A 27,013-nucleotide genomic window follows, 5' to 3' on the forward strand; every position below is an offset into this window, starting at 1 on the left:
TCAGGAACTTAGCTAGAAACTTCAGATAATAATAGGTTTGCAAATGCTTCATAAATATCATATTTGATTCTCAAATAACCTGTGAGGTAGATGCTGTTATTTGTCCAGGCTCAAATAACTAATAAGTGTCTGAAGTTAGATTTCTGTCCACTAGGAAACCAATCCCAAATGTTAAAAAGGAAAGGTACTAGGGCAACTAGATGGAGCCAGGAGGACCCGAGTTCAAATTTTGCCTCAGACACTTAACACTTACTAGTTGTATGACCCTGAGCAAGTCACTTAACCCTAATTGCCTCTCAAATCCCACCCCCTGAAACAAAACAAAAACAAAAAAAGGGATTGAAAAGTATTTCTTATCCTTCTCTGTCCTAACCTCCCATTCTTTCCCCATTTTTATTTCTGGTCACCCTACATTACTCTTTGCTGGAGTCTTTTCAATTGGCCACATGAGTCACTTCGGCGTTGTAGAATACTTCCTTTTACTTCCTGGTAAAATATGAAAATGAAAGGAGAAAGGTTCATAATTCTACTGGTTTTCCCCCTTTTTTTCTTTTATCATTAGGCAATTTGGCTTCTAAGCTCATCACTTAGCCTGAAAATACTTTCTCTAAAATTATTCATGATCTCTAAATGATCAAATATCCAGCTAAGTCAACAAGCAATTATTAAGCACCTACTATAATCCAGGCATTGTTGTAAGCAGTATATATGAGTATAGAAAGGTAATAATAGCCCCTACTATGAAGGAGCTCACTTATCATCAGAGGTAACATGCAACACTTATGCATACAATATAACAATTATGTGCAAATAAGATATGTAGTCAGTCAATAATTCTTTATTTAGCACCTACTACATAAACAGGTACCATGCCAAGTTCTAGTGTCCTCCTCAAGGATAAAAAATGATAAAAAAAAGACAACATGGAAATAACTATGTATAATCAAGCTATATGGAGGATAAATTGGCAATAATCAATGGAAGGAAGGCATTAGTATTAAGAGAGATGGGGAAAGATTTCCTATGCAAGGTGGCATTTTATCTGGAACTAAATAAGCAAAGAAAACCAGGAGACTGAGATGAAGAGGGAGAACATTTCATGAATGACAGACAGTGAGAGGAAATGCTCAGAGTGTGGAGATGGAATGTCTTGTTCATGAAGGGCAGTGTCTCTGGATCACAGAGTATACAGAAAAGAATTAAGAGAATGCTTATAATTATCATAATCATTCTTATTATGAATGAATCTGTGAATGAAAATATTATTCATAATTTGTAGGACACAAACCATTGAAATATATTATTAAGTTATTTCTACAAGATTATGGATATACAATAGCCTTTGGAATGATGTTATGGAAGCAATATGTTATTGAAGAAGAAATAGACTCAATCCTTAACATTAAAATAGATTCTTTGTAGATATCTAAAAGGATCTTTTTTTAAAAAAAATGGTTTGAGACACTTTTTTCTAAGATTATATGAATGATAATGTAAAAACTATATAATTCAATAAGCCTATATATATTACATATATGTGAAATGTGATTCCTTTTCATAATTCCTTTTCATACCTTGGTCTATTATAAAAACTAAAACCGAAATTTCAACAATTCACAATGCTGTTGTACTAAAACATTTTGACTCAACTCATAAAGTTCATAAGTACTAACTAATAAACCTATATTATTTATACTAAAAAAAATACTGAATCTAAGTATAATAAAGAAGCACACTTTCAAGGATTTTTAAATTAAAAAAACCCTTTTTGATTTTCTTTGTTTCTAATTATTTATGCTCCTGAAGATCAGTATTTAAAAACTCATTAAGATTGATAAATATGATTTTTATATCATTTTATTTTATTTTAATAATATTTCATTTTTTCCAATTACATTTTAAAACAAGTTTTAACATTCATTTAAAATTTTTTCGACTTCTGAATTTTCTCCCTTTCTCACTTCTCTCCTCCCTAAAATGATAAACAATTTGATATGCATTATATGTGTACAATCATGTAAATCATATTTCCATAGTAGTAGTAGCATGACTACATGCTGTCAAAGGAGAAATAGAACAAAAGAAAAAATACACACATAAAATATTAAAGTGAAAATAGTATTCTTCATTCTGCATTTAGACTCCATTTTTTCCTGGTTGGAAAGAGCAATTTTTATCATGAGTCCTTTGAAAGTGTCTTTGATCCATGCATAACCTGTATCAGATTACTAGAATCTTCTCAGAGAAGGGGGGAGGGAGAGTGTTTAGAATTCCCAAAATTAAAAAAGAAAATGTTCAAAATTATTTTGTAAATTATTTCTGAGAAGAGCTGTTATTCATAGAGGAAAAGAGCCAAGTTATTTATAACAGTAAATATTATCATGTCATCATACAATATTTTGTTATTTCTGTGTACAGTGCTACCCTGGTCTTACTCACTTTACTTTTCATCAGTTCAAGTAAGTCTTTCCAAGTTTTTCTGAAATCTGCTTGCTTGCCATTTCTTATAGCACAACAGTATATTCCATTACATTCACATAAACCAATTTGTTCATCTATTTCATAACTGATGGCAGTCCCCTCAATTTCCAATTCTTTGTCACCAAAGAAAGAGCTAGTACAAATTTTTTTTTTACAAGTCAGTTCTTTTCTATCCCTTAAAAAAAAATCTCTTTGGGGTACACACCTACCTACTAGTAGTATTGATGGATTAAAGAGTATGCAGTTTTATAGTCCTTTGGGCATAGGATGAACATACTTTTAAAGTAAATCTGCTAGATTATAAAAGTAAAAAACAAAAATCAAAAAAAGTCAACTGTTATATATTTCAAGTTGATGATACATGTATTTCACTTACAAGACAACTTTTACAGGAATTCTCTCCATAAGGGTCCAGAAAGCTCCCTACCCTGGAAGTTCACTTTAGCTCTCATAAAATGGCCACTCCCTTTGATTGGGTAGTTCCTTTAGAATCTCCATTTTAAAGAGGATATTCAAAGCCCCGGTGCCTTTATTCCTTTCCAGACACCTTTTATGATTCTCTTTTCCCACTTTCTTTACACTGATTGCTAGCTGAGCCACTTTCCCTTTCTCCCTTTTAAGTTTCTTTTATATCACGGTCTTCTCTCTTAGAATATAAGTTTTATGATGGTAGGGACTTTTCTTTCTACCTGTATTTGTATTCTTAATGTTTTGCATGCATAGTGCCTGGCACATTGTATGTACCTAAGTCATTATTGACTGACTTCCTTCCCCTCTCATTTTTATGACATTAAAAGGTGGCAAGACTCTTAAACCAAAAACAAGGCCAATAGGTTTTAAAAATTAACATTAGATATGTCATGCTATAATAATAATAATATTAAAAGTTTCAAAATTTTTCTTCTCTGCATAGTTTTTCTATGAATTTTAAGGGTATTTGATGTGACATAAATTATTTTTAAATGGACAGCTTGTATTGAGATCAAAGCTTCACAAAAAATTATGTATTATTATAGGGATCTAATTTTTTATCACTCTCATGATTATATCATTCAATGATTCCATAAAAACTCTCACTGAATAGCACCTAAAAATAGAAGTATATAATAACTATATTAGGGATGTTCTGATAATTGTCTAACCTTTTCATTCAGTTCAAAGGTAACAAGTAAAATATCACTTCAAAAGTTCTGATATTGCAATGTAACATTTTACTGGTAATGAATACATTAGGAAATAATTACTTACGGTAGTTGCACAATGGATATCTTTCCACACTGTAGCTTCCCTGGAAAGATCAGAGACTTCAAAAAAATTATCCAGAATCACTTCCCCAATCATGTCATGTCTAGAAAATCTGTCAAAATCATATACACTTAAGTGTAGTTTTCTGTTGCTCAGTTGGTCGTAGGCTACAGGAAATTGAAAGGTTTCTTCAAATAAGGGATTTAAAGTCTTTCTGTGTACTCGGGTCTGAAACTTCTTTTTCCTATCTGGAAGAAGATATATTTTCACATAGGGGTCAGATGTTCCTGTAAAGTCTTTCGCAGGTAAATCTAAGGCTTTGATAATATTAACAACAAGTAGTTCGTTTTCGTAATCATATTGTAGAGTAAAGTTAAGTTTCCCACAAGTTTTGACATCTTCTTTCCTGCTGCTCTCAGAGTCAACTGACTTCTGTTTATAGAGCTCAGGTTTTATTCTCCCAATGCTGGTAGTTGTCTGTCCCCTCCATAAAACTGGTTCTATGCCCATAGAAAAATCAACACTGGACACTTGTTTTTGCCTTGGTAGATGTCTCCTGAAGGAATTATGCCTGCATGTACATACAAACACATGCACACACACACACACATACATAAACACTGCTTAGGTTATCTCGAGAAAAAGATACACAAATATAACTATTTCCCCATCTTTTACATAATTAAACAATTTTTTTAAAAGCAGAATTATGATAGGCTAACAATCTATAAAGAAATTCACCTAGAGATTTTTTTTTTAACAAATCACACCCACACATGTATCCTTCTACATGTTTTTTGATACTTTGCATAACAATTCTTAATAGGAACACTTGCCTTTCAAATGTTAAGATTCAAATGAACTATTCAAGTTTGAAGTTTTGTGATTTGGATATATTTAAAGGTAGATAGTGGGACCAAGGAGGGTGCCCAAAGAATGTCTACTTGAGATTAGTGGTATTTTCTGGGTCTTATCCCCTAAAATTATATATCTTGTGAACCTTTACTTACAGGTTTATCTTTAAGTTAGTTATAGAAAACTAGTTCAAATAAAAGACATTTAATAAGAAAAGTGGCAACAAAGGAGTTCTCCCATAAACCCATATTCTTGCATAAATATATACATTAATGGAAAGAATGGGTACAGGTAGGGAACACATGTAGCCAAGATGTGTATGTAGAATGGTACACACACAAGGAACAATTATGATTACAGTACACATAAAGAAGGGCAATGAACACCTTCATTGTTGAAGAGTCTTTTTGCAATAATGCTATTTTTGCTGCTTCCATTGGGTTTTCCCCACTAGTCAGATAGTTGCTGGTAGATGTTGTCATCTAGAAACTGTCACATCAGATGTATTTTGCTAGATATTCCTTGGCTATATTCATAGTCCTGAGCTTTTGGCTCAACTGAAATAATAATAAAGTTGATGGTGGTGGTGGTGGTGGTCGTGGTGGTGGTGATGATGATGATGATGATGATGATGATGATAATGATAGCCTGGTGGCAGAGTGGATAGAACATTGGACATGGAAGACTTGAGTGAAACTCTGGCCTCAGATACTATCTGTGTGTCTTTAGGCAAATCTTTTAAGTTCTATTTGCCTCAATTTCCTCATTTATAAAGTAGATATAATAAAAGCACCTACCTTTGTTAAACTTAAAACTGATATTTCACTTTATTTGGTATCATTTATTACTTATTATTTGAGAATTGTATCTAATGCTTGGAATCAATACTTAAGAATTTGATTTTAAAAGACAATCTGACTATGTAATATTAGAAGATCTGACTTCTTAATAAAAGTGTAACTTCTGCTATTTTTCTGGACTACATCTTGGGCTCTTGCCCCAAATGGGAAGAAGAGGATGGTGAACTTCCAGAGTCATCAGACATTCTATCTGTCCTTGGTAATAAGTCATGGCTTTTTACCATATGACTTTACAGAAGATGATGATTAACTTGTTCTCCCCACTGTCATGAATCCTTAGAAATCCCCTCCTGTAAATTATTATAAGTGTAAGTCTACCTTTCACCTTTACCAACTGCATAAAAGACTACTCAATCTGCTGTAATACATACTTGGACACTAAGGGACTATGAGAAATCATTTATTGGAAACTGCTAGCCTAACTAATAAATGATCAAGCTTGGAAACTGTGTTCCTTTTCATTACAGATTTTTATTATGACATTGCCTAGGGTATTGTAAGAATCACAATAGATAATAATCGGAATACCTAGCACATAGTAATTCCATATAAATGCTGGCCATTATCACTAGCATATATTCCATTATGGTTTACAAAGCACTTTATCGCACCATTTGGCTATCTCTTCAAAATAAGAACAGCGACTGCTGTGCTCTTTCTATTTAGATAAAGCCCATAGGCTTTTCCCAACTCTTTTAGAAAAGGTAGCAACAGGAGCTGGAGTCAAGATGGTGGAGTAGTAGGAAGTAACATGGTGAGTTTTGTTTTACTAACTTCTCCTAATAGATCTAGAAAATTCGCCAGACCGAATCCTGATGAAAATCCAGAAAAGATCATGGGGAATCATTTGTCAAAATAAGCCTGCAGGGGAGATGGACAGGGAGGTCTGTAGATGTTGAGGGGTCAGGGCAGAAGCATAAGACAAAGCAAAGCGTCTAGGAGAGGTAGTTCAAGACCTTTACAGAGCCACCTCCAGATTCATACCAGGGCAGTGTGACAGAAGATGCTAAATGGAAGCTTTGTTGTGTACTACTCACTTCCATGTCACAGATCCAGGATAGACTGAGAATTGCTAAGGAGAGTAAAGTTCCTTAGGCAGTGTACCAATAAAAAAGCAAATTCAGAAGCAAATAACAGCAACCACAGTGGTGTGGTTTAGACCCAAGCCAGAGCAAAGTCTCACTTCCAGCCTCTCGCCTAGGCTACAGATAAATAACTAAGACAGGAATCCAAGCCAATGGATAGTTGTCAATTCTGCCACTCTGACCCTCCCCTCCCCCCCAAAAAAAAATCTTTCCAGAGTCCAGCAATCTACTCTTGCTCAAGATACTCCAAACCAGGAACTTACAGACAAGCTGGGCACAGCACTGAGAATTTCATCCTGAATCAGACCACTCTGGGAACACCAAAAGCTTTCAGATTCTGAGTCTAACAACCCTGAATAATACAACAAATCTCAAGAAAATAGCAACAGGACCAGCCCAGGGTCTCCTTCCAAAAATTTGACAGAGATCAATTCTAAGATTAAATATCAAGTCAACATGCAGGCTGTGATACTGGGCAAACAAAATAGGAACTGAAACATAATATGAGCTATAATGGTAACAAAAACACTCAAGACACAAATATGAAAAAAAGAATGACCACAAAACATTTACCAAAAAAATGCCTCAGAGAAGAATATAGCTTGGACACAAATTCAACTAGAATTCTTGAAAGAGATGATGTTTTAAAAAGAGCTAAGTATTTTTTAGGTTTAAATTAGATCACTTGAGGAAAATATCAGAAAAGAAATGGAAGCAATAGAAGAACTGGAAAATGAATCAGCATCTTGGTACAAAAAGTATGAAATATTGCCCAAGTAACAAACTCTCTGAAAATTAAAATGGATCAATTAAAAGCTTAAGACTTCATGAGACAGCAAGACATATTAAAACAAAGTCAGACGTCTAAAAAGAGAAGAAAATTGTAAGGTATCTCTTAGCAAAAACAAATGACCTATAAAACAGATAGAAGAGCAAAAATTTGAGAATCATGGGACTTCTGAACACCATATTTTAAAAACAGAAGAAGAGAGTAGACAAGAATTTTAAAGAGAAAATTGTCCACTTTTCTAAAAAGGAAGGCTGAAATAGAAAGAACCTACTCATCACCATCTGAATGAAACCCTAAAATGGAAACTCCCAGAATATAACAACTAAATTCTTGGAACCCTTCCTTCATAGTATTTTCTGTGTGTGGGGAAACATGATTGATCCAGATTAGGTGGACTTGAATATATGTTGCAATGTCCTTCCAAAATTTAGCACCTCACACTGATCAATCTTGGATGTACCAGTCACCCTGGGTTTACATGGCAAACCAGACTCCAAGTCCATTGGCAGCTACCTAGGAGTCAGGTTAGAAATGGAGGAAGCTCTTGTATTCCTTCAGCAAATCCCTTAAAGATGGGTGGATGGCTCTCAGTTCTGCTCCAGGGAACTATATCATCTGCCAGTAGTCTCCAAAGAGATGGCAGCTGCAGGGTAGAAGGCTGCAGCCATCAGTAGAGACTCTCATGGGAACCAGTGGCAGCATCCTCTGAGAAATAAATCTTAGCCCAGGTAGCATTTGTTAGCTGATCCCACTGTGATCCCCATTTAGCAAAGGAGTCAGTAGGGGAGGACAAATGGGTCTAAAGGGGCTTGTGCCAGCTGCTCATCACATAGATTGGGACTCCCTCGACTTTCATCTTAGCTGTGTCTTGCAAATGCCACTTTCACTTTAACAGTGCGACATCAATATCTGCTCCTAGTTTTGTGAGGGTATCTTTCCTAATCCAGGGCAGTGTGGGTAATTCAGTCCTTAGAGTGACAGGACTTGTGTCTGTCAAGGGCTCTGTGGCCATCACAGCCTACTAGGTAGACAGCACCTGCTTCTCTGGGGGTAAATACCTGGTAACAATATTTGGGATCCTCTTGATTTAAAACTGCACTGGCAATGTCCTGACATTCTGATGAGTCCACAGACTCCAAAAGGCTTGGGTGGATGTGGCCGAGTCCTCCGCCTAGAAGTCATTACCCAGGGACACTAAGGATAATATTTGGCAGAGCTTTCTGTCATTCTAGGCCCAACTGAAAGGTGAAAGACTGTCATGTGACCTCATAAATGGGGGAAAGGAGATATATGAAGTCAGGAATATTTTGCCCCTAAAATGCAAACTTTGCCTACTAGATGTTGTGCTTGCTTAACATCAGTGGGAGATTTAGAGGGACAGTAACTTATCTCACAATGGCATAGGGATGTCCCTGCCTTGATGAGTCCATGTGTAGTCTTAAGAATTTCACACACTGTGAAGGAGCTTATATTTTAGGGGGGACTATTGTCCAACTACAACTGGGAAGTTGTCCAGTCATAGCCATGAGATGGGCTTAAACAAGTTCAAAGATGGAACATCACAATTATGATGTCATCCAAGTAGCATCATCTGCAGAATCTTTCTGGTACTAGGAGGTCCAAGTTCTGGAAGACTATGGTCCATGGGCAATTGCAAGGCTGTTCAGAGACCAGTAAAAAGGGCATTATCTTTTTTATCATTATCAACCAATTATCAACCAAAATTCACATCCAAATATTCTATGTCAAATCAGGAGAAATCGTCTAGGTGTGGCTTGTCAAAATCCTGGCCCTGTGATATGAAAATTTCAGACAAAATGCAGACTTCCACAGCCCCTGACCAGTAGAACATTAAAAGGGTGCTGATAACTTTGAAATGCAACTCTGAAGTTTTATCAATAACTTTGAGATGATTTGTATATGTTAATGAACTAAGGTGGCACAGATAGGAGTATTTATTATAATATTTATTATTCCTCCAAGTACTCTTTCATCTTTGAAGGCTCCATGATGTTTGAGAGAGACAAACTGCAATCCACACCTACATATGCTTTCTGCATTGCTTATCTTTGTATTCCTTTGCTGTTTGTCCTTATATCCACTGTGGTATTAAAGTGTAGATGGCCAGAACTTTGGAGAAATATACTTGAAACAAGGACACTTACAACGAGGTGTTAACTCAGTGGAATTGATGAGATGATGGTTCTCTAGTATATATATACTTAGTACTTAGCTTGGTGATGTAATGGTTCTCTGGTCCACACATAATTAGTATGCTGTAATGATGTAATTGTAATAGAGTATTTAAGGGATGAAAAGGACTGCAAATGAGACATTCCATTTTTGACCATCCGCCTGGTGGCTCTCCTGCCTCCTTCACTAAGACCAAGAATTCGAGCTGATCCTGAGGTCCTCCAGAAAGCTAGCACGAATATTATTTAAAGTATGATTGCTACCCATTCCAAATTATGGTCTTTCATGGCAAGTACCCAAAAATTAGGGTATATCAGCCCTTGTTTCATGATTTCATAAATGATTATCAGTTTAATGGAAGAAAAAGAATCAGATGAAGGGGATGTTAAAGGAAGAATTAGTTCTAAGCAAAACAAACCCTAAAGATGTATAAAAATAATTAGAATTATTTCTGAGGTGGTAAAGGATAAAAAGCTGAGAGGATGCTCATAAATTGGGGACTAGGTGAAAAAGCTGTGACATAAAATGTGATGAAATTTTAATAATAACCTTTCTGGACACTTAAATATATGGCAAAGGAGAGGTTCTATGATTGGCTTTGAAGGCTTTGAAAATATCTTGTGTGTTGGCTACTTTTTCTGTCTCTTTTTGTCTCATTGTCTTCAACCTGGCTCTGGTGGTATAAATGGCACCTTATACTGTAAGGGGAAGTACCAGGAGTCTTTTTCTCTCTACTGAGGCCATACAGCTCCTTGTAAGCTGGGCCTCCTTTCATTTGTTCTTTTTCATTCTAGATAAAGGAGAAGGAGTCTTCAGTCTTGGTCAGGAGTGAGAACCACAGGGATTCAAGTGTTGAAATGCAGGATGGATTTGGCAGCCAATGTGTCAGTGAAGCCCTAAGAAGTAAAGGGTAATTTTTGATTTTTGAGAATGATGTTTGGGATTTGAGTCCAGTGGAAAGATCCATCTAACAATTGTGCTCTTCTCAATTACTCTTCTCAGAGTAATAATTAGCCAGTATATTAGAAATTTAATGAGACATGGCACTCAGCTGCTGATAAGGAGATTAAGGACTCAAAATGAAGAGAGAGACAATTTTTTTTGAAATCACTATTGTGGAAATTAACTATACATGTTTGTAATGGGATTTATTTTTTCATGTATTTTCAAAGTTAGTGGGGAGAGGGAGCTGGGAGAGCAGGAAGGCAGATGTTAACAGATTAAAATAATTTTAAAAAGAGACAAAAGGTAACCAACACTTGCCTAGCACTAACAAAAAGTCTCTCAAGCTCTACTGTCTTTTCCTCTCAATGAACCAAATCACTAAACATTTTTTAAACATATACTATGAACCAGAATCCTGTGCTAAACTGGGGAAAATAAAAACAAAAAAGGCAAGTGCCTGCCTTCAAGGAGCTTACAATCTAATGGAGAAGACACCTGCAAATAAATATATACAAAACAAATTATTCAATGTTAAAAGGAGATAATTTAAAGAAAAAGAACTAGACTTAAAAAGGGTTAGAGAAAGTTTCCTTTACAAGATGGGATTTTAATTGGGACTTAAAAGGAAATTAGAAAGTCGGTAGGCAGAGCAGAAGAGGAGACTATTCTAAGCATGGAGGAAAGCCAGAGCAAATACCTTACACTGAGAAATGAAGTGCCTTGTTCTTAGACAGCCAGAACCAAAGAATACATGTTAAAAACTAAAGTCTAAGATGACTGAAAAAGTAGAAGGGGGTTAAGTTATGAAGTGATTTGAATCTTAAACAGAATTTTACGTTTGATCCTGAAGGCACTAGGAAGCCACTGAAGTTTACTGGATAGTAGGGGGTAACATAACTAGACTTGCATTTTAGGAAAATCATTTTAGTGGATGAATGATGGATAAAGTGGAGTGGAAGAGACTTGAGACACAATGACCCACCAACAGGTTACTGAAGTAATTCAGGCATGAAGGGAGACAAGTCTATATTAGAGAGGTAGCAGTGTTAGAAGAGAGAATGGGACATAATCAAGAGATATTACAAGGTTAAATTATCAAAGAAAGTTACTCTGATATCCTAGAAGTATAGGGAAAATAGAAATGGAAAGAATTCACTGATTACCACCTGAAAGAGATCCCAAAATGAATAGGCATGGGAATATCATAGCCAAATTCCAGAGCTCTCTCCCAGGAGAACGTACTGCAAGAGCAGAAAAAGAAACAAACTATCATAAAACTACAGTTGGAATTACACAGGATTTGCCATAGTACAGAACCAGAGGTTGTAGAATATGATATTCCAGAAGGCACATGGGTTAGAATTAAAAGAATCACTTAGCCTGCAAAACTGAATACAATCCTTCGGGGGGGGGAAATGGATATTAAAAAAATAGAAGACTTTTAAGCATTCCTAATTAAAAGATCAGAGTTGAATAAAATATTTGATCCCCAAATATATTACTCAGGAAGAAATGTTAAAAAAAAAAAGGAGAAAACAGGAGATTCAATAAGGTTAAACTGTTTATAATTATATATGACAAGATAATAAAAAAAGAAGTTAATGAGGTGAAAAATTCTTGAAAAGTCATATGTAACAGATCTTTGAAAAACACTGAAGGGGGAAAAGAAAAGGAATATTCTTTTTCTCCATAGTACATGTCACCTATTGAAAAACTGACCATATATTATCAACAATGATAATATCAATAATGATATATGGTCAGTTTTTGAATAGATGACATACTAAATAGATTAAAAATAAAATAGAAACTAAGTAATCTAATCCTAAAAAGTAAGTGGGTCAAAGAACAGTCATAGAAACAATCAATAATTTCATGAAAAAGAATGACAACAATGGTAAAATATGACAAAATTGATAGAATGTAGCAAAAGCAGTACTTAGGGGAAAATTTATATCTCTAAATGTTAAAATAAAAAGAAGGCATAGAATTTTAAAAATCTAGAAAAAGTACAAATTTAAAATTCCTAGTTAAGCATCAAATTGGAAATCCTGAAAATCAAAGGAGAAAAGTTAGAATTGAATTGAAAATATTGAAAGTAAGATAATCACTGAATAAATAGAATAAAATAGAATAATAAATTGAATAAAAGCAAGTTTTATGAAAAACCAATAAAATAGGTAAACTTGATTAATTTGATTTAAAAAAGGAAATAATAAAATCAAATTAACAGTATCAAATACGAAAGGATGACTTCATCAACAAATAATAGAAAATTAAAGCAATTGTCTGATTAGTCTTTTTGCTCATAATGTGCCAATAATATCACAATGTAAATTAAGTGAATGAGTATCTACAAAAATATAAATAACCCAGATAAACAGATTCACAAGCAAATTCCACCAAACATTTAAAGAACAATTAATCCCAATACATAAACTATTTGGGAAAAAAAAAGGCAAAAAAAGAGTTGAAGCAAATTCCTTTTGTGACACAAATATGGTACCAATATATAAACCAAGAAAAGCCAAAACAGAAAAAAGAAATTATAGACCAATTCCCCTAACAAAGATTGATGTAAAATTTTTAAATAAAATGCTAGCATAAAGATTACAACAATATGGCACAAGAATCATACATTATTAACTACCAGGTGGGATTTCCAGCAAAAGTGGAGGCCACTACTATTTAAGACTGTACTAGAAATGTGTGCTACAGCAATAAGATAAGAAAAAAAAATCAAGTAATTAGAATAGGCACTGAGGAAACAAAACTATCATTCTTAGCAAATGATATGATGGTAAACTTAGAGAATCCTAGGAAATCAACTAAAAACTACTTGAAATAGGGCAAGCTTCTCTGGGTCTCAGTTTCCTAATCTGTAAAATGAGGGAGCTGGATTGAATGACCATTAAGATCCCCGCTGCCTCTAAATGCTATGATATGGATTTGATTATTGGCTATTCATTCCCTATAAAATGTGTTAGGCTCATGAATTTAATTGAATGTGGTTAAAATGCTATTATACTATCAAACATAATCTTCATTTTGTCTAACAAAACATTATCACAATCATACAACTATGATTATTAGTGTGTATCTCATTTATAAAGTAGTAATATTTCCTCGAACAATTGTTACCCAAAGTTTGAGCACTCAAAGGGTCATTAAGCAGCAGAGTTGAGATTAAAATCCAGGTCCTTTGCATACAAAACCAGTATTTATTCCATTTCTCCAAAACTAGTAGTTGTTTTTGAATACCTTTGAATATAATAGTGAAGCTGTACATCCTTTTTCCACTGGGAATCAAAGTTTACTGAGAGTATTATTTTCAGCTATCTCAAGTTAGCTGTTTACTGGGATAGTAGGACCATATTTGTCCTCTTGTATAGCTGCTATAAATAAAAAGTAATGAAAAAACTTAAGTCCTATTCATAACTTGCTTTTCCCCCAAATTTTTTTCCATCTCAAATTGTCTATAAAAATTTATATTTCCTTAATGAGGAGTTTACAAGAGTTTTATTCAAAACAACCTTGTAAATTAGGCAGTGGAAATATGGATATTCCCAGTTTACAGATAGGTGATCTATATGATTTACAGAGAGTAAATGTTGACTGGAGTTCACTTAGATAGTAAGGGGAAAAAATCAAAAATGTAGGCTAGTGGATTTTTTTCACTCACAACACCACATTACCTCTATAATTCAGAGCATTTTTAGATGTAATGTAACTGTCCTCTTAAACTAAACCAGTAATTGCTTTTGAATACCTCTGAATATAATAGTGCAGCTGTACATCCTTTCCTACTGGGAATCAAAGTATAGTAAAAGTGTTATTCTAGTGGAGCCAGTGCCCTAATTACACAGTACTTGGGATATGTTCTAAGTCACAGTTTAGTGTGTCAGTTAACTGAAGCTTTAATTATTACAGTGCTTTTCCATTTCCATGACAACACATCCCGTTTGTTGGTAATGACAATGGTATGACTATTACTCTTGCCCAAATAAAGTATAAGCCAATCAAAATGCAGGGAGTTCTACTATTACAATTCTTTCCTACTGTTGGATCCTGATAAAGGATAAGTCAAGCACTCTACCCATTGCAGAAGGGAGAAAGCCTTTGCCTCTCTTTACCATCTTGCCATCTTTGAGATAGTTTTCATGAAAATTACTTGGCCATGACTAGGAATCATGTTACACACTGGATACAAACATTACACTTTAAGCCAGGCTCTAATTAGTGGAGAAAAAACCCAACAGGAAGCTCTTTACAACCTCAGTTGAAAAAACATCCTTCAAACAAACTCTACAATCAGGAAGAATATACATAGTTCAAAAGGTATGATACTCATAAACAGACAAAGACATTGAAGGCATCCCACCAAAGAAATATACCTGCAATTTTTCATAGGATGACAGGATTCAGAAGTAAAATGAATCAAAAGATCACAGACTTATAGATGAAAGGGATCATCTAAGCTCATCTAGTCCAATCCCTTATTTTCAGGTTAGGAAACTAAGACCCAGAGAGTGACACAGAGTTTAAGTGCCAAAGTGACAGCGTCTAGTAAAAGACAGAGCTGGAATCTGATTCCAGGTCCTCTGATTCCATTCTTCTAATAAACATAACAATTTCAATAATAAATACAAATAATTTTACTTTTATTTGCTGCTTTCTTCAGGATTCACAGTTCATTATACTAAAAATACTTTATATATTGTTTGAGCAATTAAAAAATTTTTTTTAAATCTACAATATTATTTACTCTCAAAAAGACAATCACTGGCACCAATTTTAAGGATTTTCATTCAGTCTGGTCCTCCAGCAAATCTGTGAGCTCAGCACCAAGGACAGTAACTCATCAATGCCCACCCAGGGTAGCAACTTTCTTCCATGAACTTTCACAAACTTGTCTGTTACTCACACTTCCATATGACCTCAATTTCCTACAATCTGACTTCTGTTCCTACTACTCTACTGAAACTGTCACAAATTTTCCAAATAAAATCACTTTATCTCAATCTTCTTCATTTCTTACCTAGTATAATACCTGACATTCTTGAACAATCTTTTCAATTTTCTTGTGTGTAGTGTTCCACAAGATTCTGTCCTTAACTTGTTTCTCTGTTATATTTGAATTGAAATGAATGTTGTATCTTTGATAATGAAACATATCACCTTCATTTTCATATACATTTCATAGTCTTGATCATAATTCATAAGCTTTTAAAAATATGTGTTTTTATTTTGTAAAGTTAGTGATGAAAGGAATATAATTTACTTTCAAAAATTATAATTTTGAGACAAACATCTAATTTGGTGTAATTTTGAAGTTAACTTCATGTTATAAAAACTGTTTTATCTCTACATTTATTTCCTCTTGCAATTTTATTGGTTCACCTGGTTTCAAACTCTATGCAAGTGATTCCCAAATATCTCTCTCCAGTCCTTAAATCTATCTTTTATATCTCTCCTCTATTTTCCATTTGAACAAAATGATGAGACTATCTCTTCCTCACATTATTGTTGCAAATAGATGATTCCTTTCAATGTATTTATCATTGCTTGCATAAATATTGAATTAGACAGATAATTAAGTTTCTCAATATTAGGTACCTAGAATTTTACATTATTCTCTACCTCTACAAATCTTGTTTACTCTTCACTTCAATTTACATTGTTAATAAATATATTGATCATAGCTTTTCCTATTAATTACAAAGACCACTTAGTACCATTGTATTTTCACTGGACCTATGATTCCATCAGTATAAAAAGCTCCTAATGAGGCCCCTATCTCTTCAGTTCAGAGTTGCCCGAGTCACCCAAGGGTTGTGACTTACCTAGAGTCACATTGCTAGTATGAATCAGAGACAAGACTTAAACTCCAAGGGGTCTCTTTATCCACTCTGCCATGTTACTTCTCGATACAGCACAAATACTTGCTTTCTATCAATCACAGAAAGAAATTTATGTTGCTTTGTAAGTTAGTCATGGTTGCCAAGAAAAACCTCCATGAAATGGACTCCATGGCAATCTGAATCAAATCACCAGTAAATCCAGAACAAAACACAGGAGCAGATCTCTCCTCCTCCCCACATTCCAGTCTAGAGTTCAAAAAAACCCACTTGCTAACCCAAAGAGCAAATGAATTCTGCCTAGAAGCAGGGTCAGCAAACTGCTAGGTTGAACCACTATGAGGAGGAATGGCAGCAGTCAACTACTTACTATGCATAGGTACCCCAGACTTCCCTGCTTGCCCTATATTCTTTCTTTCCCCTCCCCCTTTAAAAACTCCAGAGTTGTGGAATTTGCTTCTTCCTTGACTGTCACCATTGAGTCACTTAGATTGGGTCTTGCCCTGAACTGACCTGACTACTATGACCCAAGATTCAGGAAGTGGAATATCTACATAAATAACTGAGCCCAGAACCAAAAAAAAATGTAAACAAGTCTTCCATAACTTGAGGTCCCTAACACCAGTCTTCTTATCATTTGTCCATGTGGATTGACTCACGACTAGAGCCCCAATCCTCTTCAGAATGATAAAACAAAATGAATATCCAAGCTAAAGCCCAGAAGTACAGCCAACATGCTTTCTGAGATGCCTAAAGCAATTTTCTGGTACTCCCCATTTCCTTACTTTTATCTATCTCATCTTTTGATCCCATCCCTGGTTTGATCTACTCTTCCATTGTGCTGTCTGGAGTCCTTATTCTATTGTTGACTCTTTTCCCTTTTGAATTATATCTCTTCCTCTCTCCTTCTATTCTTATAACATGGAAAAGCAGTTTCCCCTCTCCCCTCAGAAGACAGCATCTTTAGTCCCCAAGTGAGCTAGATGCACCTTTTCTCATGTCACCAAACAAAGAGAAGCTTATATGCTTTTCAGTATCCCCTCTTATCCCTAGGTCTCCTTCCCTCTATCATCATTCACTAATCTTTGATCTTTTGGGATTTATAGAATAGCAACATAAGTCTGGAGCTAGAAGACAACTCCGAGAAACAAAGAAAAGAGAAAAGAAGGAAACATCATAGTCTAGCTTTTCCCACTAATTTTTTTTGGTAAATGGTACTTTATTTTTTCCAATTACATGCAAAGATAGTTTCAATATTTTTAAATAAGAATTTAAGTTCCAGATTTTTCCCCTCCTCCTTTTCCCTCCTCCCAAAATGACAAACAATCTGACAATAGGTTCTATGTGTACCATCATATTAAACATATTTCCACATTAGTCATGTTGTAAAAGAAGAAACAGAACAAAAAGAAAAAAGTGAAACAAAAAGGGTAGAAACAGTATGCTTCAATCTGAATACAGATTCCATAATTCTTTCTCTGAATATGAATAGCATTTTCTATCATGAGTCTCCCCCAAAATAATTTTAGCAAAGATCTAAAAAAACTGAGTAATGAGTAAGGAATGAATAGGAAATCTATGGAAATACCATGATGGATCTTTATTACAGTCCAAGATTTGTGAATCTTGTGAATCTTTGTGAATCCCAAAGATAGGAAAGTAACCATGGCAAGAACTGCCTAACAGAAATGGGTCAGAATGTCAGACTCAGTTCTAAGGACTGTGAACAAGTCTGACCCAGTAGCATAATCTTCTGCAACTTAGTATGGACTCAGCTGGCCCCAAGCCCAGAACAGAACTAGTCCAACAACACAGGGTTGCCCAGAGAAAATCACAGAAATAATAAACTAAAGTGAAGAAAAAGGACTCTTAGAAATACTGTATTTCAAATTATACTACAAAGCAACAGTTATCAAAATCATTTGGGCCCTAGTTAAAAATACAAGGGGCGGTCTAGGTGGCAAGTGCTAGAGTCAGGCATTCTTCCAGAGTTCAAATCTTACTAGATATGTGACACTGGACGTGTCACTTAACTCTGTTTGCCTCAGTTTCCTCTTCTGTGAAAAAAACTGGAAAAGGAAATAACAAATCACTCCAGTATCTTTGCCAAGAAACCTCCATATGCAGTCATAAAGAGTCAGACTCATTTGAAAGAAATACAAGTTGCTTAGTGGAATATAATTTTAAAAAAGCATTTAGAATCAAATGAACACAGTAGTCTGTCTTTGAAAAACCCTACAATCACATCTACGAAAGGTAAAAACTCAATATTTGGAGAAAACTTCAAAGTAATCTAGTTGAAACTAAGTATAGACCAACATTTCATACCTTAGATGAAGAAAAGCTCCAAATGACTTAGACATAAAAGACCATATCATTAACAAATTAGAGAAATAAGGGGAATTTACCTGTCATATCCAAGGGATGTTATAGGGACAGTTTTAAAGCCAGAATCCTGTAGATACACTGAGTCATAAACAAAGAAAGTTTATGTTGTCCAAACACAGCAGATACACATCAATGATATAGGTCACTTAACTTCTCTGTCAATTCCATCTGGAAATCAGTCTGTTCAGTAATTAGAGAATGACAAATCATGTGGTCTTACGCAACCACGAACTCTGATATTTTATGTCTCCAGGAAAGGAAGCTGTGTCACAGGAAAGCTAGCACCAATCAGGTTACATGGGAGGAAATCAGAGACATTGACTGAAGAAAATACTGGAAGAGAATAGTTCATTACCAGTTGAGGAATGGAGAAGATTACAGATGAAACAATGGACAGTTTTGATTATATAAAAATAAAGTGTTATACAAACTAAAGTATTACAACTAAAGGAAAGAAAATATTTAATTTGGAAAAATCTTTAACAGTATAGTCTTCTCATAAGTATTTCATTTTCAAAATACTGATTAAAATTTCTGAGAATAATAGTTATTGCCCATTTGATAAATATAACAGTTTCTAAGGAAGAAATTCATTCTATCAATCTTATGAAGAAAAAATTCTTCAAATCACTAATAATTAAAAATGCAAATAAAGTCAACCATAGACTATAAAAGTTGGCAAAAAAATTTTAAAAGGAAAATAACAAATTTTACAGTAGCTAGAGTACTGTTTGTGCAGCTGTAAATTAGTCCAGCCATTCTGGAAAATAATTTGGAAGTATGTCAAAAAAGCAATATAGCAGTATATATTCTTTATACCAGGAATACCATTATCCAGCTTATAGCATAAAGAAATAAAAGAAAACGGGAAAGGACCATATGCTCAAAAATAGGTATAGTAATTCTTCTTTTGTAGAAGCAAAAAAAAAACTACATAAAGTAAGGAGATGTTCATCAATAGGGAAATGACTAAACAAATTGTTGTATACAACTATAATGGAAAGTTATTGTGCTTTCAATAAGTGATGAAAAGAATGGATTCAGTGAAAACTGGGAAAATGTGTATGAATAGATGTAGAGTGAAATAAAATAAAGTTAACAACTCATACAACAATAATAATGCTGTAAAATAACTTTTAAAGACTTAATAACTCTTTTCAAAAAGATAAATATAATTCCAAAAGAACAATAATGAAGCATGTTATTCACTTCTTAATGGACAGGTGATGGGTTCAGAATACAAAATTTGGACAAAATTGATTTGGGAATCTGTTTAGATAGACCATATATATTTGTTGCAAGTGTTCTATTTTCCCTTTTTCTTTTTCAGTGGCAAAAGTTTGGGATTAGAGGAAAAGAAAATTGATCTTTGTTTACTGAAAAAAAATTAAAATTTGGATTGGGAAGGTGAGAGAGACTCTTGGAAGGTTGCTAAATAGAGAAGATAAGGTAACATGAATAGGGTAAAAATAGAAGGTGTGAAAGAAAATAGAAAGTAAAAATAAGATGAAGGGAAAGTCATAAATAGCAATTATAACTCTGTGAATGGGATGTTTATTGCAGCTCTCTTTGTGGTTACAAAAACTAGAAATCGCAAGGGTGCCTATCAGTTGGGAAAAGGCTGAACAAGTTGTGATTGGAACTTAAAGGTAGCCAGGGAAGTTAGGAGGTAGAAATGAGAAGGGAGAGTATTATAGCTTTCACATTAAAGTAAAACAAAACAAAACACACCAAACAAACAAACAAAAACCATTAAACTAATCAATAAAACTGGGATCTCCAGTTATGAAAAAACACTAGTTAATTTGATTTTAAAAAAGAAAGAAAAAAGCCAAATTGCCAATATCAAAAATTAAAAGAGTGAATGTACCACTAATGAAGATGAAATTAAAACAATTAGTATAAGTTATTTTGCCCAATTATATAATCACAAAACTAACAATCTAACTAAAATGGAATATTTACAAAAATATGAACTGTCCAAATTAACAGAAAAGGAAATATAACCTATTAGCCCTCTCTTAGACAAAGAATTTGAATGAGGATCAATAAGCTCCCCAAAAAAACTTTAGACCAGATGGATTTACTAGTGAATTCTACCAAATACTTAAGTAACAACTAATCTCAATCTATGAACTATTTGAAAAAAAATTGGTAAAGGAATCCTACCAAATTCCTTTTATGAAGAATATTATTTTCCTACTTAAACCAAGTAGAACAAAAACAGAGAAACTATAGCACAATTTCCTTAATGAATATCGATGTAAAATTTTAAAATAAAATACTTGCAAAGAGATTACAACAATACATCACAAAGATCACACACTATGACCAGGGAGAATTTATACCAGAAATACAGGGCTGGTTCAATATTAGGAGAACTATCAACATAACTGATCATATCAGTAATAAAAACATTCCCATTAAAAACACTAAAGAGCACTGCGTCTGTGTATTGAAGCGATCATAAAAGAGGAAAAAGGACCCACATGTGTAAAAATGTTTGCATCAGCCCTTTTTCTAGTAGCAAGGAACTGGAAATTGAATGGATGTTCATCAGTTAGAGAATGGTTAGATGAGTTATGGTATATGAATGTAATGGAATTCAACAAGAAATGATGAGCAGCAAAAAATTATCAAAGTGTGAATACCCTTTGATCCAGCAGTGTTACTACTGGACTTATATCCCAAAGAGATCATAAAGAAGGGAAAGGGACCTGTATGTGCACGAATGTTTGTGGCAGTCCTCTTTGTAGTGGCTAGAAACTGGAAACTGAGTAGATGCCCATCAGTTGGAGAATGGCTGAATAAATTGTGGTATATGAATATTATGGAATATTATTGTTCTGTAAGAAATGACCAACAGGATGATTTCAGAAAGGCCTGGAGAGACTTACACGAACTAATGCGGAGTGAAATGAACAGGGCCAGATCATTATATACTTCAACAACAATACTATATGATGACCAGTTCTGATGGACCTGGCCATCCTCAGCAACGAGATCAACCAAATCATTCCCAATGGAGCAGTAATGATAATAATAATCCCTTCTACCCTTATCTCTGAGTTTCATCTTTTGTGTTGATCTTTCTCATTTTCTATCTGTTTGTCCTCCCTTGTCCTCTTTACCTCTGCCCTGTCCTTTAGAGACACTCTTAAAAATTACTATTAATTATATATTTGGATATATTTGGATTTTCCTTACCTGGATGAGGATGTGGGCTCAGTGGTCTGTCTCTGGAGAGGTTCATGTTTAACGAGATGTTCTTTCAAAGCATTCTGTACCTCAGTGGGTATGTCTGGGGAAGTATGGCTGATTTTCATGGCAGACTCAATTTGTAGAGACGACATCTCATTTTCTTTTTTCTCTTCTTTTTCCTCAATCTCAAAGACTGGAGTACTTGAGATGCTCTGTGGCAGGGCACTGACATTGGAAATAAGAAGTTTGTTTCTACAACGTGGCCAACAGAGTTTCCAGAAGACAAAGAGTGAGACTACCATCAAGGCCAGTCCACAAAAGCTGACTACTATAGCTAAAAGACTGACAGAGATATCTGTAAATAACAAAAGAAAAAAATCAACTCGTTGGAATCAACCAATAAACATTTATTTAGCACCCATTATATATCAGGCATTCTGTAAAAGAGAAAACATTTTGAAATAATGCTATTTTAAAGGTCTTTCATCCTCAAATACCTCCCTTAATATGCATTTCTACTTAATATCTAGCACTTTAATTTAGCACTTTAAAGGTTGCAAAATATTTTACATATATGGGGGGAAATACGCATTTATAAATCTCTTACTATATGCCAAACTCTTTACTAAACATTTTACAAATATTATTTCATTTGATCCTCACAACCATGGTAATAAAGTGTTATAATTATCCCCATTTTACAGTTGAGGAAATTGGTACAAAAAGATATTATGTGAGGTCACATAACTAGTAAGTGTCTGAAGTCAAAATTTAAGTCATGGCTTCCTTACTCCAGAAACAGGGCTCTATTCACTGTACTGACTACACTGAAGCTGACTTTAAAAAAGCCACATAGTTTTCACATAGTCATTGAAAGCAGAAAATTATTCCTTTTGCCTTTACTTTAAAAAATAAAGGCTCTTGGAAAAGCTTGATTATAGGGGGAAATGCATTGAACATTCAATCATGGGATACATAAATATCATTTCTAAATATATCACAAAACCATTCCAAAATTTGAACAGCTAAAGGTTGATGACTAACCAGGTGTCATGACTGACCAAAAGGTCATCCGCAATGGTCATCTGTCTGGGTGATCTTTAAAAGTTTGAAACAAACTTTTACAACTAAATATTAATATGAATCACCTCCTATAATTAAGTGGGAATTTCACCATTATAAGAAATAGATAATATGCTGTGTGAGCTCTGTTTTAGAATTCCACAGGCCCCTATTGATAGCTCTAGAAATATATTTTCTTATGTACTGCAACTAATTAATGACCTAGTAACTAATAATTCCAAGCTGAAATCTCTCATCAGATTTCTTCAGAGTTCTCCTAAAATAGATTAAATAATTTATTTTAAATCACTAATATTTTCCAATATATCTTCCTTCTTTCCAAAAGAACACTTTTAACGGAGAATAATAGAGGGGAAAAAATAGCTCAACAAAACTACCCAACACACTGACCAAGTATGACATTATTTATAATGTTCCACACCCCAAATTCAACTTCAGCAAAGAATGGAGATGTATTCTTATCTCTTCTTTGGGGCCAAGACTGCTCATTATAATTTAACAGGATTCAGTTTCCACTCTTTTGTTTTTGCTGCCCTTTCCATTTCCACTGCAGTATAGTTATGCATGCCTCATGCTGAGGATATTTATAATTTAACTGAGAAAAGAGAAACTATTGACATGAAATTTCTTTACTCTATATCTTAAAACCTTTTGCATCACCCCTCATTCTTTTCTCCTTTACTCCATTCTTTGATAAAGAGATGACTCAAGGTTGAATTCTCTATATGCATCCCTGATTTACTATAATTCTCATTTCCCCAGCAGATTAACCCACAATCATCCTTTTTTGCTACATAGTCTCTTTCTCTGCCCCCCTTAAAGCATGGCCAAATTCCCCACATTCTGGAAGGCAAAACACTTCAATCTACCTTGTTATCTCTTTCTTGGTTAAGCTGTTAGAAACAATTGTCTACATTAGTTGTCTCCACATCCTCTACATTCACTAAATCTTTTTGTAATCTTCCTTCCAACCTCTTTACTCACTTGAAACTGTTCTCTCCAAAATTATCAATGATCTCTTGATTGTCAAATCTGAAGACCTTGTTTATAACCTTATCCTTCTTGGCCTTTCCTTCATATTACACTGTTGACTGTACCTTCTTGATACTCTTTTCTTCCTGGGTTTTCATGACTACTCTTTCCTAATTCTCCTCCTACTGTTACCACACTCTCTTTTGTCATGTTATAACCATGTCACGTTTAATAATAGCAGATTTACTCAAGAGTGCCCTCTTTTATTCTCTTTATCTATTTTCTCACTTAGTGACCTTCCATAGGTTTAATTAATTACTTTATTCAGACACTTTAAAATCTACACACATCTATTGTCTCCTGAGTTCTAGTTGTACATCTCCAGCTGCCTCTTGAATATTTCCAACTAGAAGTGCCATAAATATCTCAAACTAAAGATGTTCAAAACAGAACTCATTTCTGTTCCCCTAAAAGCCAAATTTTACTTAGAATTACTATTCTTTGAGACAACCAGATTTATAAACGATGTTATCCTTAATTCAGTACTTTCATTTATCCCATATAATCAATGAGTTGCTAAATCCTGTCATTTCAACCTTCGCAATATTAAAGTTTTTCACAAACTGGTACCACTCTGTCTTTCCAATCTTATACATTTTTCTCATTAATGTACTAAAACACAGATCTTCTTTCTGCTTATTATAAATAACATTACATTTTATCATTGCCGAATAGAATTGCTTAGTGTTGTTGAATAAAACCTGCTTCACCTCTGTCTCTAAAAATTCCTTATTTCTTTCAAAATTCTACTCAGCCACTACTTCCTACATGAAGCCTTTCATTATATCTCCAGCTGCTAGTGCCTTCAATGGGGAAAAAAAGAAGAAAAAGGAAAAATACCTTTCAAAAGAAGAAATGCATTTTCAACAATATAAAAATGCCAAGTCATGACTGATCATTGCATTATTCATAGTTCTTAGGTCTTTCAAAGTCGTCTTTCTTTATAATAGTGTAATAATTGGACAAATTTTGCTGTTGTTTTGCTCCTCTACTTCTACATCAGTTTCAAGTTTCTTTGAATCACTTCCTGTCATATAGTGATATTGCACTACATTCATACAGAGTTAGGTCATGAAGTCTGAATAATGCAAAATTCAATTTGGTGCAGATTATAAAATGATACCAAGTCACATTTAATTTGAGACAAAATTATATTAACGTGACACATGCAAGCTGGTTGAAGGCTTCAACGTGCCATTATATTGTCAGTTTGCAATTGCCTATCATCAAGTGTGGGTGTGATGTGCTGATATATACCGTATTACCAATGTCTGTTAAATTTTTTAAAGAGTCCTTAACAAAATGGATAAAAGAAAGAAAATTTAAGATGGAAACACTGAAGAGACAAAAAAGAAGTTTATTACAATGAAACAAAAATTAGATGAATTTGAACAGTATGAACATGACCAAAGTAATTAAAATAGCATGAAATTTTTGAAATACCTGAATTCATGGTATAGAATATCACAAACACCCAGAGTGAAAATGAGAAAGAAAAGTGGTATCATCTTTTGTGGTTTACAAACCACAAGGAATAGAAATGATACAATGAACAGAAATGAAACATCTTTTAGTGCTATGGATTAAAGATTTTAATCAAACTCATTCTTAGCAGAGCAATCATTTAGACAATAGTTTTGAGTTTATTTAAGGCAGTAACAGAAAATGGAAATAAAGTGGCTAGTGATTTTAATTGATTCAATTGCTTTTAAATTAAGTTCAATTGCATATTGCTAAAATAACCAGAGAGGTGGCCAGAAAAGATGAGGATGTGAGAGATTAATATCCTAACATTATGAAGAAAATAATTAAAGATATTGGACACACTGACCAACATATTTGTGATATGGATGGGAAAAGCTTATTCTGGAAGTAAAAGCCTTCTAGAACTATCATTTCTGAGAAAGAAAAAGTCAAACCTGTATATAAAGGGTCAAAGGATCACTAACATTTTTATTGGGAAGTGATACATAAGAGGATTTTAAATTAAAAATCAATACATATTTATCATTCTTGAAACTAGCACTCAGAGAGATCACAATACATCGATGACTCCCAATTCTTTGGCAGTCAGATAAGGAACCATGAGTGACTAAAGCTTGAGAAAATCAAGCTTTTATATTTTTATTTGATTCCATTCTCTAACTTCTCAAGCCATGTTTCTTTGTCTCCGAGTTAAGCTCAGAAGTTCAATTTTTGGTTTTGAGTTAAGTTTAAAAGTTGTTTCCCTACAATCATTCTTGTTTCATTGTTATAACAATTTAATTGAAACTGTCATCTCTGTAACACTAGCTGCCTTTGTATCAGCATAAGAAATCTGTTATCTATGCAATATTAGTTATTCTTGCAGGTAGACTAAGTAAATCAGCATTTCTGAGATGAAAGGAAAGGTTGTTAGTCATATTCCCGATTTCCAGTCAATCATAACCAAGTTTGTGATGCTTGTGACTTTATAACCAATCATATTGTTTTCCATCTAGGATGCTTCCTTTTCTTTGTTCTCTTATACTTCCCAAAACTAGATGAAGGGTAGAAATCTATCCATCTTGTGATCTTTTGGCTAAGCTAAGAGGCCCTTTTTATTGGCCTTACCAATAAGTTGAATGTGCTCAGAATTCTGTGCCTCAGTTTACCTTAATTTCAATTGTAACAAGCATTAAAAACACTTTCAATCATCTTCCTTATTTGATTTTTGAATTCTTTTTTAAATACTTCCAAGAACACTTTTTGGGCTTGTAACCCTGTCTTTTCTGACACCCTATTGCTTTACCCCTTTATTTTTGTTGCACTAACTTCATTTCTTGGTGATCTTCTATCTGTTTGTAGAAAATATTTGAAGAGTCTGGAAATTTCTGGCCTACTCCATCATCTTTCCAGAATCCCCATATAGTTCTTCAAAATAATGAATTATAATGTAGCTAAATGGAGTACAGTCAAGTCTCTATCCTGGGACAACTTGATTTTATTTGGATTTTCTGTGCCTTTTGATACTCCTTT

At 34.1% G+C, this 27,013-nt stretch overlaps 1 protein-coding gene across 3 annotated transcripts in view; it reads right to left on the reverse strand.

Moving 5' to 3' along the window:
• Positions 1-27,013, reverse strand: part of SYT10 (synaptotagmin 10) — a 154,076-nt gene that overhangs the window by 32,858 nt on the left and 94,205 nt on the right. For all 3 annotated transcript variants that reach the window (XM_031940505.1, XM_031940504.1, XM_031940506.1), the window contains 2 exons: positions 21,908-22,256; positions 3,730-4,297 (listed from right to left, as the gene is read on the reverse strand). In XM_031940505.1, the coding sequence (XP_031796365.1) occupies positions 3,730-4,297; positions 21,908-22,203 (864 nt within the window). In that variant the 5' untranslated portion in view covers positions 22,204-22,256. The remainder of the gene's footprint in view (positions 1-3,729; positions 4,298-21,907; positions 22,257-27,013) is intronic.

The sequence above is a fragment of the Sarcophilus harrisii genome, chromosome 5, assembly GCF_902635505.1.
Source record: "Sarcophilus harrisii chromosome 5, mSarHar1.11, whole genome shotgun sequence".
Classification (NCBI taxonomy): domain Eukaryota; kingdom Metazoa; phylum Chordata; class Mammalia; order Dasyuromorphia; family Dasyuridae; genus Sarcophilus; species Sarcophilus harrisii.